The sequence below is a fragment of the Taudactylus pleione genome, unplaced genomic scaffold (genome assembly GCF_031769625.1).
Source record: "Taudactylus pleione unplaced genomic scaffold, aTauple2 ptg000077l, whole genome shotgun sequence".
NCBI lineage: Eukaryota > Metazoa > Chordata > Amphibia > Anura > Myobatrachidae > Taudactylus > Taudactylus pleione.
This window is the reverse complement of record NW_028284479.1, coordinates 4,142,352-4,160,232: the sequence shown is the minus strand read 5'-3', so window position 1 is coordinate 4,160,232 and position 17,881 is coordinate 4,142,352. Positions and strand designations below refer to the sequence as shown.

At 40.2% G+C, this 17,881-nt stretch overlaps 1 protein-coding gene across 1 annotated transcript in view; it reads left to right on the top strand.

Moving 5' to 3' along the window:
• The window catches only part of UTP20 (UTP20 small subunit processome component), a 184,114-nt gene that overhangs the window by 97,326 nt on the left and 68,907 nt on the right, over nt 1-17,881 (top strand). Inside the window, exons 28-31 of the mRNA XM_088467851.1 lie at nt 15,684-15,827; nt 16,421-16,500; nt 17,331-17,557; nt 17,653-17,797. Coding sequence (XP_088323977.1) covers nt 15,684-15,827; nt 16,421-16,500; nt 17,331-17,557; nt 17,653-17,797 — 596 coding nt within the window. The remainder of the gene's footprint in view (nt 1-15,683; nt 15,828-16,420; nt 16,501-17,330; nt 17,558-17,652; nt 17,798-17,881) is intronic.

Here is a 17,881-nt window from a genome sequence, read left to right as displayed (position 1 = left end):
TGATAGAGGAGAGCTAGGCTTGAAAAATGTCTCAATTGGTTAATGACCGACCACCCTACATGAATTAGAACCTAGTGCTACCCTGATGACCATTGTTCAGAGAACCAGTTTGATTTCTGGGGGGCGGTTCAAACCAAACAACCTTAATTTCAATGATAAATCATATTCTGTCCTTGGTTACTATCCCGCTCTTTTACTCTGTAGACACTCCTTACCTTGGCAGGAGGGCTTGTTCTACCAGGATAGGCTATTTATGTTCTTCAGTTTTGCAGAAGACCTAGACATGGTTTAGATAGATATTGAGTCACTAACATTTCCTCCACTAAGCCAACTAGGCAGGGCAGCAGCACATCATCTACTCAGACATTGTCTCTTTCCTCCATTGGGGACACCGATCACGCTGGGTATAGGTGCCTAGGAGGAGTTTGGGCACAAAACTGTTAAATTATTTTACCGAGCAGCACAGGTTCCCTCTCCCCTATACCCCGCCTCCAGCACCAGAGGACCAGCTTTCGTTTGGTGCCCAAGAAGTGGGCATTGTTTCAACAGGGGCTGCTATTAAGCAGCCTCTTTTTATTTTCTTTACTTTTGTTACCTGAGCAGGCAGTGAGTCGAGACGCTGGCTTTGTCGGTGGTATAAATTCAGGGAGTCCAAGATTAGGAAGTGGACTTTCTCAGTCGCCAGGACATTCACACAGACGAGTGGGCTTTCAATCCTGTGGTCTTCCAGTCATTGGTACATCGCAGGGGCCGTCCGGATATCGGCATGATGGCCTCCCTTTTCAACCACAAGCTGCCAAAGTGCCGCTCATGGACCAGAGAACTTGGAGCCTTTCTAGTGGATGGTCAGGTGGTCATTCCCTCTCATTTACATCTTCCCCCCCAAGTTTTATGATTCTGCGGGTTCTTTGCAAACTGAAGTTGGAGGGTGGCATGGTGATTCTTATCGCTCCAGATTGCATGGCAGATCTTGGTACGCCAACCTCCTCGGCTTGTTCATCTGCACTCCGTGGTGAGACCCCCTCTGACTCATTCTTCTGTCTCAGGGTCCGTGTTTCCATCTGAATTTGACACGTCTGGCTTTGATGGGGTGGCTCTGGAGACATCAATCATAAGCAGTCATCAAAATGTGATGTTTTTTTTTTTTTTTGTATTTGAATCAAACAACATTTAATACAACGTAACAGATAACTTCAGCGTGAATAACTATTCACCCCCCTAAAGTCAGTACTTTGTCGAGCCACCAATTACAGCTGCAAGTCGCTTTAGATAAGTCTCTATGAGCTTGCCACATCTTGCCCCTGGGATTTTTGCCCATTCCTCAAGGCAAAACTGCTCCAGCTCCTTCATGTTGGATGGTTTCTGCTTGTGAACAGCAAGTTTCAAGTCTGACCACAGACTCTCAATTGGATTGAGATCTGGGCTTTGACTAGACCATTCCAACACATTTTAAATGTTTCCCCTTAAACCACTCGAGTGTTGCTTTAGCAGTATGCTTCGGGTCATTGTCCTGCTGGAAGGTGAACCTCCGTCCCAGTCTCAAATCACAGGCAGACTGAACCAGCTTTTGCTCAAGAATATCCCTGTATTTAGCACCATCCATCTTTCCCTCGATTCAAATCAGTTTCCCAGTCCCTGCTGCTGAAAAACATCACTAAGTAATGGCTTTTTTCTGGCCACTCTTCCATCTAAAGAGTGTACGGCTTATTGTGGTCACATGCACAGATACACCAGTCTCTGCTGTGGAACTCTGCAGCTCCTTCAGGGTTCACTTTTTGGTCTCTGTGCTGCCTCTCTGATTAATGCCCTCCTTGCCCGATCTGTGAGTTTTGGTGGGCGGCCCTCTTTTGGCAGGTTTGTTGTGGTACCATGTTCTCTTTCCATTTGATGATGATGGAATTGATGGTGCTCCGGGGAATCATCAAAGATTTGGATATTTTTTTAATAACCCAACCCACAATTGTACTACTCAACAACTTTGTCCCTGACTTGTTTGGAGAGCTCCTTGGTATTCATGATGTGCTTCCTATTGCTTATTGGTGTTGCAGCCTCTGGGGCCTTTCAGAAAAGGTGTGTTTATACTGACAGATCATGTGACACTTAGATTTCACACAGGTGAACTTCATTTCACTAATTATGTGACTTCTGAAGGTAATTGGTTGCACCAGAACTTTTGAGGGGCTTCATAGCAAAGGGGGTGATTACATATGTACATGCCAATTTTCAGAATTTTATTTAGAAAGATTCTTTTTTATATATATTTTTCTCATTTCACTTCACCAAATTAGACTCTTGTGCAAATCCATCACATAAAATTCAGATAAAAAAAATAAATTACAGGTTGTAATGTAACAAAAAAGGTAAAAAGCCAAGAGGGGTGAATACTTTTGCAAGGCACTGTATCATAGAGTCTGGAAGACTTTCTTTGCTTAGTGTACGGCTCAGGGAATTTCCGCTCTTTCCGCCAATCAAGGATACTTTCCTTCCTGCAAGCAGGATTCGTCACTCAAAGTGTACAGGTTTGGTCCGATAGGTCATTTTTCAAAATAAGGTGGCATTATTGCCTAATGTACAAACTCTTTCCTTCAGGGTGTACTACATCTCCAGCCTCAGTTTGCCCAACCAGTAGCTCAGTGGGGCCTGTCCTTGGTACTCAGGGCTCTTCAGGACCCACCTTTCGAGCCTTCAGATACAGTGGATCTTCGTTGGCTTACATGGAAGACTGTTTACTTTTTAGCCATTGCGCCGGTCCGTTGTGTTTCCGATTTGAGCTCTTTGCCCTGCCGTTTGCCTTTCTTGATTTTCCATCACGACAAGTCAGTACTTCGCACTCGTCTTGGTTATCTTCCAAAGGTTGTTTCCCAGTTTCACATCAACCAGGAAATTGTGGTCCCTGCTTTTCATCTACCGGACAGGCCTCATTAGATGTGGCCTTCCATGTTTATGTCGACAGGATGAGGGATTTGCGTCATTCCATTTCTCTCTTTGCCTTATATGACTTTAATAAGCAGGGCTGGTTAGCTACCAAGCAGTCTTTATCTTGCTGACTTTGTTCGACTATCCGTCAGGCCTGCACTTTGGCGGATCTTCCTACCCTGACTTCGGTACGTGCTCATTCCTCTAGAGCTGATGGCACTTCTTGGGCAGCTCAGCATTGTGCTTCTGCGGAGCAGCTTTGTAAAGCCACACATGTGGTCTTCTGCTCATACCTTTTATTAAGTTCTATGCTTTTGATACCTTTGCCTCCGCAGATGCAGGTTTTGGGTGTAGAGTTCTTAGCGCAGCACAGGAGCATCTCCGCCCTAAAGGGGACAGCTGTGGGAAGTCCCAGCGTGATCCCTGTGTCCCCCATGAAGGAAAGAGAAAAGGGTATTTTTGTCCTTATCTGTAAAATCCTTTTCTATGACTCCATGGGGGACACACTATGTGATTACTGATTCCTCTTCTAGCCTCTGTTTTGTGTTTAGTGGTGTATGTGCCGGTCTTCCTCCTCCTTGCTCTTCCTCCATTCCTTGGCCTTGTTAACTTAACTAGTCCTTTAGTGCTGGAAACAAAGGGGTTTGAGAAGCACAATGAGGTAAGGTACAATGTGTTCAGAAATATATCTTACACTTTAATAACACCATAAATGAAATAAAGTAAATAAATAAAATTTGCAATAGCAATCGGATACAGTAAAACATCAACTAAATTTCATATAATATACAAATGGCAATCCTGTTGCAGTGAAAACATATAAGCTTATATGATCCAAAGAAAATCTATATAAAAATTTGAACGTATCCTGGTTATGAAATAAACATATAAATGAAACTGAAGTTTCAAAATGCAGTCTTTCCAGTCAGTAGCAACCATAGTTCCAAAAAAAAAAAAGCACAGGCAGTAACAAATGTCAGCAGGTACAGAATAAATCTTCACATGCAATACATGTTTTTCATATATTCCTGGTTCACTGCTTTAATATAGTGCTGGAGAGCGAATCATTCAATCACTGTGTATGGCTTTCCCTTAACAAGAAGTAAACCTAGAGGGCAGGCTTATATAAAGAATTGGTAAAAGGTTACTTGCTCCTGGAACTGTGGCCATCCGTTGCTCCTGTAACCAGCCGTGCAAGATTGAAAAATACAATTATAATGTACAGACCTGTTGGGTGTATGGGACACGAGGGTGGTGCCTATCAGTTTTCTTACAGGCTCCTTTAAAACCTTGTGTGTGGTCTGTAAGGTGTCTCTTGGTAAAGCTGAAGCCTATCTGGATCCTTTGACTAAACAGAAAGCGGCCACCTCTCACCCTGAGGTGTCTTCCTTCAGGGTGGATGTATTCCTGATCTCTAGCGCTTCGCAAACAGTGCGTATTCCAGCGTTACTGCAGGTCTAGGTAGTCCAATTTGTAAGGCTTATTCATGCTTGTAAGCGGTACCGCAATAGGTAGCAGTGGTTCAGAGGGAAGGTAAATGCAAACCAAACGCGTTTCTCGACCTCAGCTTGGTCGTTTCTTCAGAGGAATTAAAATGGGGGGAAATGTCTATTAGCTTATTTCAGAGGGTATTGCTAATTAAATACATTAGAAGCAATTGTCTTAATTGTGCAACTGGTCTAACTTGCCATTTAGATTATTATAGACAGAGATGGAATAACCGTAAATATAGTTATCAATAAATATATATAGTTAGAATAGATGATCAAAAATTAAAGATACGGAACAGTGAAGAAGTTAATAAGTTTAAAGAAGGAGGAATAGAGACTTTATAATTTTTACATACATATTAATATACCAGGGAAACAATCTTGTATTACTCAAACTCAGTGTATATATATATATATATATATAATATTTATTATTAAAAGCGTGGGAAACAGTGAAAAAAATTATATTTATATTCAGCGCATTTAAAAAAACATTCAGTAAACAGATTTAAAAGATTAGATACCAAAGGATTACATAATAGTCTTCTAATATCTCTATCATTGATTAATATAGCCCAAACTAATTTAATATAGCTGACTAGTTCAGATTCAATTTATTGTTGGGTATTTTTATTTTTTTTTAAACAATGAAGAGTAAGTTAATTCAAATAACTAAATTGAGCTGGTATGAACTTTTGTATTCATCTTAGTTGTGTTTCTATTCGCCTTTTGTTGTCTAGAACAGAGGTTCTCAAACTCTGTACTCGGGACCCCACACAATTCACGTTTTCCAGGTCACCTAAGAGGTGCACAGGTGTATTCATTACTTACTGACACATTTTAAAAGTTCCACAGGTGGAGTTAATTATTTCACTTGTGATTTTGTGAGGAGACCTGGAGAACATGTACTGTTTGTGGTCCTGAGGAACGAGTTTGAGAACCTGTGGTCTAGAAGAATAAATAAGAGACTCTCTGGACACTTTAAAGTTTCTTCCAATGCTTTATTTAGGATGTAGACTGGATAGCCTTGTCTTAAAAAGGCTGTGTGCATTGTCCTAGCTTGTTCCAAAAATGTCCCTTCTTAAGAGCAGTTTCTCCTGAGATGGAGATATTGCCCTTTAGGAATATTATTTTTCCAAGGAGTCTATAATGGCTACTCGTGTAGTGTAGATAGTTATTGTAGTCTACATCCTTAACATACGTCATTGTTTCTATCTTTTCATCGTGTATAGAAATTGTGATATCCAGAAAATTAAGGGTGGCTATGGGTCTTAGTGAATTTCAAACCAAAAGAGTTGTGATTTAAGTGGTCAATGAAATTAGTGAGTGATAAGTCATCCCCATCCCAAATGAAAAATAGGTCTATGTTCACCCCAAACCTGCTATTCCAGATGTATTTTTCTTCAAAAAGTCCCAAATAAAAATTGGCAAAGCTCGGGGCAAAGATAGTCCCCATGGCAGTACCTTTTGGTCTGTAAATAAATTTTTTATTTAATGAAAAGTAGTTGTGCTCTAATATAAACCTAATAAAGGACAGAATGAATCTAGTGTCAAAAAGTGATTCACCGCTAAGATCCCCAATTCATGTGGTATATTCGTGTAAAGTGATTTGACATCACACGTGGGTAATATGTAGGAGTCTTTACATGGGGTAGTGTCTAACTTTTGAAGAAAATGGGTGGTGTCTTTGTTTGTAAGAAGGAAAGGACATCATGTACTTCTATAGATATGTGTCAACAAAGCCAGATAGGTTAGTGGTGAGTGACCCAAAACCTGAAATAATCAGGCGCCTAGGTGAGTGATTTATAGACTTTAGGTAAATGATAATAAACTAGAATAAATGGGTGCAAAACATTCAAAAAATGCAAAATATCTTTAATAATCACCTCAGAATCTAATGTCATATCTAGTATTTGTTTGAATTCACTTTGAAAGGGAGTAGTGGGATCAGAGGGCAATTTTTTATAGAATGATACATCATTAAGTTGTCTGGAGGCCACTGACATGTAGTACTCCGTGTTTTGTATGACTAGACCACCTCCCTTATCTGCTTGTTTTACTATAATATTGTTATCCTTAATCTCTTAAGGGCTAGTCTTTCAAATTTACAGAGATTGTCTTTAGTCTTGCTTTTACTTAATTTCTCTCAAAGGGTCTTGAAATCCCTCATTGTGGTAGTATAAAAGCCTTCAACAAAAGGGCCCCTATGTTGTAAAGGATAACATTTGGATTGTTTTTTAAATTTAGTAAGGTTTGGTCCATTAATATCATAGATCTTACTTCTATTGAAGAGGAGGGAAGAAGAGAGTGATGCCAAATCCCCAGTGAGTCAAGGTCATTCGTATCTAGACATATTGAAGAACCATCTACTTTCTGATGATGTAGGGCTTTCATGGTGAATACCTCTTTCTACTCTGGGTGCGTACAGTCCGATTTAAGTCCACAAACAAAGAAAAAAGATTGGGTTTTTCCTCTGGGGCAAATTTTAATCCTCTATTTCAGTGGTTCCCAAACTGTGTGCCGTGGCACCCTGGGGTTCCTTGGGACACTTGCGGGGGTGAATCAGTTTGGTGGTCCACCACCACATAACTGAACCGAAGGATGACAGGTCAGCGCAATTTACTTCACTTTACTAATTTACAAAATTTTTGCTGAATGACTCAATAACAAACGTTTGGTTTAGGGGTGCCGTGAGAACAATGCTGATGCTCTAGGGCGTCGTGGTTCTTAAAAGTTTGGGAACCACTGCTCTATTTAGTAATGACATTTCTGTAGGGGTCAAAGTTTTGTTTCAAAGATGAAAAATACCCTTAGTGTTTAGTATCTTTTTGTGGTTTTTTCTTTGTGGGATTTCTTTGTTCTCCCTCTACAACCTCTGTACCTTAGATTTTCTTTTTGTGTGGTAAATCAAACGATCTGGTGGGATACTTCTTAGTTGTGTGTCCTGTTTCTGGCCAAAGGTGGAGTATTGTCACTATCCTTTAGTGAGTTGAACCTGTTAGTATGTTCCAAATCTCTCCAAGAGTGTCTCCTTATATACGGGTTATTTCATGCCAAATCATCACAGCTTCGAACACGACCGTCTCAGATTGTCATGAAATTTGGTAGGATGATAGACGGCATAAAGTAACTTTCATATGTAAAATTTTAGCCCTCAGTGATACACCGTGTTCATGCTATAGGGACATGACAACATTTTTAAAAAATTTTGCTTGCAAGGTCAACTAAAACGAATCATAACTTTGCTTCTAATTGTGGTAGAACTTTCATTTTGGTCTTGTTTTGAAGCTAAGGGACAATAGTTTTCATAAAAATTAGTTTTATATTGAAATATTGACTTTACATTTCAAGGTCACATGATATGACATTTGACCTTGAATATCTAAAAAAGTGTATCTTTAATTTTTTTGGTACATAAAGTATGTTATACAGTTAAATACAATCTCTCTTTGGTATAAGTTTCGTTTTGGGAAGCTTTTGCGAACAGGAGTAAAAAAAAATATTAAGTATGGCAGTTAAACCCTTTTTGCACTAACCATGCAACTGGCAAATTCAGAGTTGTCTTGTAGAATCTCTGTGTTCTAGGGATGGTACCATCGATGGTACAATAACAATCTATGGTGAACCATCGATGGTTTGCACCACTCAGGACCTGATGTACTACGGATCGCTATTTTGCTTATACGCACACAACTGTTGCTAATTGATAAAGCAGTGTCATTTAAATATTTGCATTGCGATCACAGTCTGACATAAGGACGCTCACTTCCCCTTACATCCGTATACTTGGCCAACATAGTGAAACAATCGGTAATATCGAGTAACATGGGACGGTTAGGGAAGCTCAGACCTCACTCAGGAATTGCTTACTAATGCGCACACTATGATGCCTCAGGCGGCATCTGGTATTGCAGTGGATCATTTATGCACGCCCCTGCAACAGCGTTTAAATGCACTGGCACACCTGTGTTCACCCAACCCCCCCCTACCCACCCACAAGCAGCACTTCCTGTCAATCTCTCTTCCATGGGTCTGCGTAGCCTCTGCGTTCGCAGTTCTGAACGCAGCGACTGGATTGCGAACACGCACTGCGACGCAGTTTGGATTTTAATGTCTGTAATTGTTCCTATTGTTACCCGAGGAGTCCCTAAAAAAGTTCTCTGTACACCAAAAAAGGAATTGTGTCCTTTGTGTAAACCCAGATGATGTATTTATACCTTGGAATCTTATGAGGAGATGTCTTATTCTTTCTATTAAATGTACGTACTTGGTCCTATATATAGTCTATTCAGTTTCTTCTCTTTCAACTGAATTAGAGATTTCTCGAAGTCTTCAACTTTACTATTAATTTTAAGGTCTCTGTCATCGTAATTTGGATGTTTCGAGAACACCATAAGTGACTGTTGTGTCTCTTCAATCTTTTTGTATTGATTGGACCTTTCGTTCCCTATATTTTATTGTCTCATAAGGGCCCTAGAACAATTATCAAGTGCCTCATTCCATTCTACTGTGAATGGCAGGTTATCTTTAAATGAACAGGATTTAAAAATCCTGAGGCCCCTTGGGATCATGTTTTTATCCAGATATTTCTGTAAAGTGACTTGATCCCACCAATGCCTAGTTTCACAAATAAATAAATCCTCCAGTTTGTTAAATAACTTAGACATATCATGTTTGTCTTCAACAGTGCTTATCTCACTGTAATTTAGATCATCATTAAGATATATCTGTCTCTGTTCCAGACGTTCGGCTAGACATCTTAGTGATGGCATTCTTGCAAGTATTTAGAGACCAGTTGAGTAACGGCTACCCAAAAAAATTGCCGAAACCAGAGACCAATACAAAAAGGGGGGGAAAGAAGATATATTCAGGCGCCAGAACCCTATTGAAAAATCAAATAGCTAAATGCTGCTCCCTCCTGAGGAGTAGTCGGCCCCTCTAACAAAAGGAAGAAACAAGGAAACAAAGGGGGGTGGGAAGCGCAATGAGCTAAGGTACGATGTGTTCAAAAATATATCTTACAATTTAATAACACCATAAATGAAATAAATAAATAAAATTTGCAATAGCAATCGGATACAATAAAACATTAGCTAAATTTCATCTAATATACAAATGGCAATCCTCTGATACCACTGTTGCAGTAAAAAATAAGCTTATATAAAATAATATATAAAACTGTGAATGTATCCTGGTTACGAAATAAACATATAAATGAAACTGTTAATTAAGTTTCAAAATGCACTTTCTCCAGCATCAGTAGCAACCATAGTTTAAAAAAAAGTGCTGGCAGCGGGGTATAGGGGAGCAGGGAGCCTGTGCTGCTGGGTAAAATAATTTAACCGTTTGGGTCCCAGACTCCTCCTCAGCATTTATACCCAGTGTGATCCCTGTATCCCACATGGAGTCCGAGAAAAGCATTTTACAGGTAAGGATATAAATCCCATTTTTGCAAGCATGGCCTTCTAATATTCGGTGAATATCTGAGGGCACCAAAAACTGTTAGACATTAATTTTTTTTAAAGCTACAACCAATAGCTCTCTGCACAGAACTTGAGTAAGATGCTTTCCAGCAGGTACTAAACCTGCTTCTCCCTACTCTTAGAGGAACTAAGGCTAACTCCTATAAGAACTAAGGGCCTGTTTCAGTAAGGATCGTAACTGCGATTGCAATAGCGATTTACGCATGCAGTCTCACTGCTTATAGTATGCTAATCCATTGCGATCGCTATGCCGCCACAGCACAACATAAGGACACTTTACCTTACACACATCTGTCATTTTTAGCAAGACTACGAAACCATCGGTCCAATAGAGTACCATCGCAGCATCACGCACACTCGCACAGGCTCTGACCTTACTCAGGAATTGCTGAGCTCATCGCACGCTATGAGTACTCAGACTGTGTACGGCATCGCAGTGGCTAATTTATGCACGCCCCTGCAACTTCAACAATTGCGTGCGTATTAGCAGTTGTGATCCTTGCTGAATCATGCCCAAAACCAGTTTCTCCCTTATCTTACAGGAACTTAGCCGCCTTCTCCCTTCTCCTACAGGAACTAAGCCTGTTTCTCTCTACTCCTACAGGAACTAAGCCTGCTTCTCCCTACTCCTACAGGAACTAAGCCAGATTCTCCCTACTCCTACATCAACTAAGCCTGCTTCTCCCTACTCCTACAGGAACTAAGCCTGCTTCTCTCTACTCTTACAGGAACTAAGCTTGCTTCTCCCTACTCTTACAGGAACTAAGCTTGCTTCTCTCTACTCCTACAGGAACTAAGCCTGCTTTTCTCTACTCCTACAGGAACTAAGCCTGCTTTTCTCTACTCCTACAGGAACTAAGCCTGCTTTTCTCTACTCCTACAGGAACTAAGCCTGCTTCTCTCTACTCCTACAGGAACTAAGCCTGCTTCTCTCTACTCCTACAGGAACTAAGCCTGCTTCTCTCTACTCCTACAGGAACTAAGCCTGCTTCTCTCTACTCCTACAGGAACTAAGCCTGCTTCTCTCTACTCCTACAGGAACTAAGCCTGCTTCTCTCTACTCCTACAGGAACTAAGCCTGCTTCTCTCTACTCCTACAGGAACTAAGCCTGCTTCTCTCTACTCCTACAGGAACTAAGCCTGCTTCTCTCTACTCCTACAGGAACTAAGCCTGCTTCTCTCTACTCCTACAGGAACTAAGCCTGCTTCTCTCTACTCCTACAGGAACTAAGCCTGCTTCTCTGTACTCCTACAGGAACTAAGCCTGTTTCTCTGTACTCCTACAGGAACTAAGCCTGCTTCTCTCTACTCCTACAGGAACTAAGCCTGCTTCTCTCTACTCCTACAGGAACTAAGCCTGCTTCTCTGTACTCCTACAGGAACTAAGCCTGCTTCCCTCTACTCCTACAGGAACTAAGCCTGCTTCTCTCTACTCCTACAAGAACTAAGCCTGCTTCTCCCTACTCCTATAGGACCTGAGGGGTATATTTACTAAAGTGGGGATTTTTAGAAGTGGAGATGTTGCTCATAGTTACCAATAAGATTCTAGCGATTATCTTCTAGAATGTACTAGATAAGTGATAACTAGAATCTGAATGGTTGCTATGGGTAACATCTCCATTTCTTAAAACCCACACATTAGTAAATATACCCCCAAGCCTGCTTATCCCTACTCCTACAGGAACTAAAACTAGTTACGCACCTATACAATCGTCTTGCCGTTGTTTCGGTTTCCGACTCATTCATGCATTACCTAAGGAGTGTGTACGCTCCTTTTGATCATGTTTTCTCGGAAGAAAACTTTTTGCATCGAAAGATCAGAATTTATGTGCAGTTTAATTACCATCTGATTAGACTGTACAATATTGGTCAAAAAGTGAAGTGTGTACGCACTTTCGACCATTATGTCCGATTCTTCTGCTCATACTCCTCTAGCAGCAGCGACACCGTTGTCTTTTCAGCAAATATTTTGTACAAATTAATTTCCTGCATAGCAACGTAGTTTGTAAAGGTGTGTAGAGCCACTTTGAACAGGACTTACACCAAACAGAAGTGCAATCAAAAGTAAAATCACATCGAAAGTATGATTGTACAAAGGTTAATGATTATAATATTGTCTAATTGCTCCATTGGGACAGGAAAGCAAAAAATGTTCATGTTCTCCAAACGCTCCCAGACAGATTGACCCGAAAATTTCCCTGCTGCCTGGCACTGTGACATGGCCGAAAGATGCACTGCACTGACATTTTGTATATAAATGTCAGCGCAGCTCAACTTATTGGCTGTGTTACAGTCAGAGCTGCCCCCACCGGAAGCAGGATGCCAGCCACCACCTCGATCCCGGCCCACCCTTTCGGAGCCGCCCCCACTGGAAGGAAGATGCTGCTCGCCACCTTGACCCTGGCCCATCCTGCACTGGAGGCAAGCATTATTGCCTAACAGCCTCCCTCCACCTACACAGTGCCCGCCACAGTAAGTGAGATGCCAGATGGGAGGAGGGCAATCGGTTGCTGCTTACCTGCTGTATCAGGGTTGGGTCTGCCCTCCGCATAGTTCATGTGCACCACCAATGGCTGCCTCCTAATGTCACCTGGCAAAAAAATTGGGGGTGAACACTCAGCATAGTGCATGGGACATAGCATAAAATGTTGGTCTCCTCCCTAAAAAAAAAAAATATAACATGGCAGTAAGAAAAGAACACAACTTTGTTTTGTTTTAACAGACTTCAAAGGTAATCACTGTGTTTTATCAAGTAATCACCTCACTTAAAACTATGTGTTACATATTCATACAAACCTTGTATACATTCTTATAAACAAGTTTTACATTGTACTTAATGTAATCTCCTTTTCTCAGAATTGCAAAACTTTGTCTTTACAGCAGTTTTTCAGAGTCAGTAACTCTTAGATATTTGCCTCATATGCCTCATATGCCAGGCAGTCATTTGCAAAATTCATTTATCGCTTCATTAGACTTCAAGGTGTGAAAAGTTCAAGATGTTAAATGGCACAGGCTTCACTTTGGGTAATGATTATAAAACTGTTCTTGAGCCTGTCAACAAATCACTTAAGAGTAATACTGTAATAACTTAACAGGGCAGGATGTATCTAGATCTGTAAAAAACAAACACTTAGTTTAGTTAAAAATTCCACTTCTTTCAGGGCACGTCTCTTAACAGCCCTAGGAATCCACATTTTAAACTGAAATGGTTGTAGTTATGACCTCAGTGCTGGAATTTATTTACAGAGGGACAGCTAAGCCTTATAGGAGTCATGACTTAGGAAAGGTCAAAGCTCAGCTTCCCAATCAGTGCATGACATTGTCTGACAGCTAGCATGGAATTCAACTTGAGGCTGTTTCCTTACTTTGACGTTATATTATAGATACATAGGTCTATATTAAGTGTGTGAAATGGGTGTGTATGTGTACTTTAAGTGTATGGTGGTACGTGTGAACTCTTAGGACTAGTGTAATTGGACCTGAGTATGTATGAAGAAAGGGTGGAAATAGTTCAAGAGTATGGACAATGTATGAAGGGGTGGTAAAACATTTTGGAGAATTATAAGTGATGAGTGGAAATACGAGAGAGAGTAAGAGGCATAGGGCTAAATCAGCCTTAAAATGGTTTGAACTGTGGATATGGTGGTGACATGGGTTGAGATAATATGTATAAGAGTGAAAATGATAGGTAGAGTTAGGACTATGTGAAGCTTTTAAAATTGTGTATAATAGCGATGCATCATGACATAACTGTTTTCTGGAGGTAGTTAGAGGTAGGGAAGCCAATCGCGGGATTGCAGGATTGCAGGATTTATATCCCGGGTTCGGTGCCTCCAAGCCTGGGATTTTCGTTATTAAGCCTGGGCAGCACTGAGCTCTAGTTCAGTCTGCTCAGATGCTGCATTCGGGCCTTCTACGGCTGTTAGGCTGTGTGTGACGTCGTAAGGTGTCACACTGCACAGCCGCACGCCAACCTGCCCCTTATACAGCTGCGCCCCTCGCACTGTAGAGTCTGCTCTGGGAGGCCGGCTATGGCTGAGCGCTAACACTCTCACTCACTCTGTCTGAGCAGTATCTGCGATCTGAGGAGGAGGACTGGCTTTAATACTTGACCACTGTCCGATATTCATAGTCGGGTCAGGTACCATCACTGTTCTGTTGATGCTTGCATACCTTACTTAGATTTGCCTTTAAAGGTTTTAATATTTATATTTTGAAAATGTTAACAAAAGCAAGTAATTTTCACTCTTTTATTTGTACTAGTCACTCATTATCCTAGAAAAAATACAGAATAATATTTCTTCTTCAGGGTCCATAGGGGATCCACGGGGATAACATGGGGAGTGTGTGGTTGGAGAGATCCAGGCACCAAATAGTTAAAGCTTTAGTTATTTCATTATAATATGGAACATGACGCGCTTACTATATGGATTTAACAAGATATCCTAATGGGATGCATGAGTGCATTATATTTAATGCAGACTCTCCGTTTATAGATAACATGCCATGTATCAACGCTTAAATATGTGTGTGATCATTGTAGATCCTTATTTGTACATATATCTTTTTTGGAGACCTGTATGCGCGCGATCATTAGGTTTATGTTTAGCGGTAACCATGGTTACGGCCTCTCACTGATGACGCCGATTGTAGGCGCCGCCAGAATGGGAGCCACCGGGAGCCGCGTGACACGTGGTGGGGTGTTGGAGGTATAAAGTAAGCGTTTTTATGTATTGTATGTTATTATACCTTGAAAACGGAGGCATAAAGTACTCTATTTTTTTTTTTTTCCAATGCATACAACAGAGTGCCACCATTATGCCAGCCATTAATTTACTATTTTTAAAGATGTTTTATCACTTGAGTTTGATTCCAATGTAAACCAATGCTTTGCTTGCTTTTTTTACCCCTGAGTGCTGAAGAAGATGCATACAACCCTTAAAATAGGGATCTTTGTCACCAAATATAAATCAATTGATTCATATATAGCTATGGTGAACACAAGCTCAGTTTGTATCCATTGTGGCCCTTTTAGGTATAATGGTGGACTTTACTGTGGTTCTAACAAAACTGGGCACGGAAACAAGCTGTTTAATAAAATGGGGCATTACGAATGGTGTAATGGTTAGCATTAGTGCCTCACAGCACTGAGATCTTTGGTTCTATTCCCAACATGGCCCTAACTCTGTGGACTTTGTATATTCTCCCCATGCATGTGTGGGTTTCCTCCGGGTACTCCTGTTCCTCCCACAATCCAAATATATACTTGTAGAATAATTGGCTCTCAGCAAAAAAAATTAACCCTACTGTGTATGTGTGCGTACATGTTGTTTGGAATATAGATTGTAAGCGCCACTGGAACAGGGACTCATGTGTATGGCCAAATACTCTCTATAAAGCACTGCGGAATATGTGTGCTCTATATAAATAACTGGTAATAAATACTATGCAAGATCTGACACCTGGGAAAGATTAGATCTGACACCTGTAAAGTGTGCTTAAATAGGCTGCCACGAGAGATCTACCAGGGAGTGTCACCTCACCCCAAATCAAAACAGTAGGACACCGCATAGTTGGGAAGTTCTGAGTATTTAGTGGAGGAGGGAATGCAGTGGTTTATATAGATACACCTGACTTGATATTCTACAATGTGGGGTGGTGGGGGTTAATATATATAATATATGTAACAAACTGTCATTTTATATTTTTCAATTAAATATTAAATAGCACTATTTTCAAATATGCAGGAGACCCTACTGAACTCATTTTTGATTGTGTTTTTATATATATATAGATACAGCTTAAGTTTATTAATCCACTAAAGAACTTGAGGAGACTGGGAATGAGACGCATAGTAGATTTTTTCAGTGACTTTGAGACCTACCCCTATTCAGCTGAGGAGGTTGATGCTGTTTATCTTGCAGTGATTTGGCCACAGGTAAGTAAAATTAGTTATTATTTATTTCTACTATGATGACAGATAATAACAAGGTGATTTAGGATTCCAACTTTTTATTGTGTCAAACTCCATTCTTTCCATGAAATGACTGTTTAGCCAAGTATAAAGGCGAATTTAAGTTGATTTTACATTGGATTTATAATGACAGATTTCAATACTCCCCTTTTTCTATCATGATCTGGTTTATGAGCTGTTGATCCTCTTTTGATTGCTTCTGTTTTGATAATTTTTATAAAATAATTTTTTTACCAAACCTCCCACCTTTTTTGTACCTGGCACCTAAATGGAAGGTACCTAGGGGTATATTTACTAAGGTGCGAGTTTTTAAAAGTGGTTTTGTTGCCCATAGCAACCAATCAGATTCTAGCTATTACCTTCTAGAAGGTGCTAGATAAATGTTAAGTAGAATCTGATTGATTGGTTGCTATGGGCAACAAAACCACTTCTAAAAACCCGCACCTTAGTAAAAATACCCCCTAGTATCAATATATTCCATATACAACCTGTTAGAGCATGGTAATGCCTATAATCCGTGAATAATCTGCAGAACTGTATTTTATTCTGTGTTACAGATCAGCAGACTTGTGTTGGAAAGCCAACATTCTCCTTCCCTTGTGTTAAAGCTTATTCATGTTTGGAGTCAAAATTCCAGGTAATGTATGTCAGACTAGACTGGCAGATACCTTCATGTTGATCCGTTGTACTGTAAAGCCATATGGTTTAATTTACTGGCAAATTGCATTTACTGAAAAGTTGTATTGTTCATTGCAATTAACCCATTGTTTTGCTCTGCTCCCAACATAACATGTCCCTAAGTGAAGTGACTGCATCACTGCAGACCCAGGACATTAATTCTGTATACTCAATATCTTCTTCCTGTTAGATGTACAGTTTCCAAAGCTGTAGCCCAAGTTATGGTTAAGATCAGTACAATAAAAACAAGAAGATGGTCGTAAACTTCCGTAAAGCAAAATTTTAGGATAAACACAGTTTCATGAACATTTTAGTGTAGTTGAGTATTTAAGATGAAATACTGAAGTTGTAATCTGTCCTTGATGGCAGTTATATCATCCCTTGAATAAGGAAATGTTGCAATAAGAATTAATGCTGATTCATTCATTATGGTTAAGACTCGAGAACAGTCACCTAACCCAACAGGTCTATTTTAGGCTCTCATTGTATATTCAGGATTTTTTTGTGCTACTTTCAAGTTGTAGTTGTGTGGTGTAATGGCTATAGCTGGGTAAGACACTACACAATCCGTCGTACGATACTTGTATATAGTTCCGTCGCGGATCGAAATTGTATATTGTACGGATCCTGTAGTGTGTACCCAACTTCAGTTTAAGAACAGATGAAAGCAGATGCTTTTAACTTAATACATTCCACAAAGCAACAAAGGTATTCTACCTACAGAACAGTACTCTTCCATAAGAAATGAAGAAATTGTAACCACAGCTAACTACTTATATTTTACTTTAGATATTTTCCCTTATTTGGCAAGCAAAAACCTGGGCAGCCTGAGTACGACATGCTGCTTAATACATTTGCACTACTATCAACAAAGAGTTTATCAGAAACAACAGCAAATTTAGTTATAGACGTATCTAATAATCTCCTCAACATCCCGGACTTTGAAGAGACAGAAACTCTTTCTCCTCTGGTGGTAAATGGCTGCGTCATTCCTGATGTAACCAATGTAAATGAAGGTAAGGGGGAAGCACAAGTATACACTCCTTTCTCTGAGCGTGCACTTGGTGCAACAGTCAATGGCAATAACATATGGATCATTTATTCAAATTAGAATGTCCAAGTGTTGGCGTGAAGCTGGTTTTCCCCCATATCCCTGCGATTCTCCACTATCTGAGTAAGAGCATGCTGAATGCCGACAAAATAAGGAGGAAGAAATTTGGTGCACAAGTCAGCAAAGAGCTCAGCATACTTTCTAAGTAAGTCATCTGCTTGTTGTACAGCACTATAAAATGACACCAACAGTAGTAATTAGCGGTGGAGGTTCAGTGATAAACTGAGAT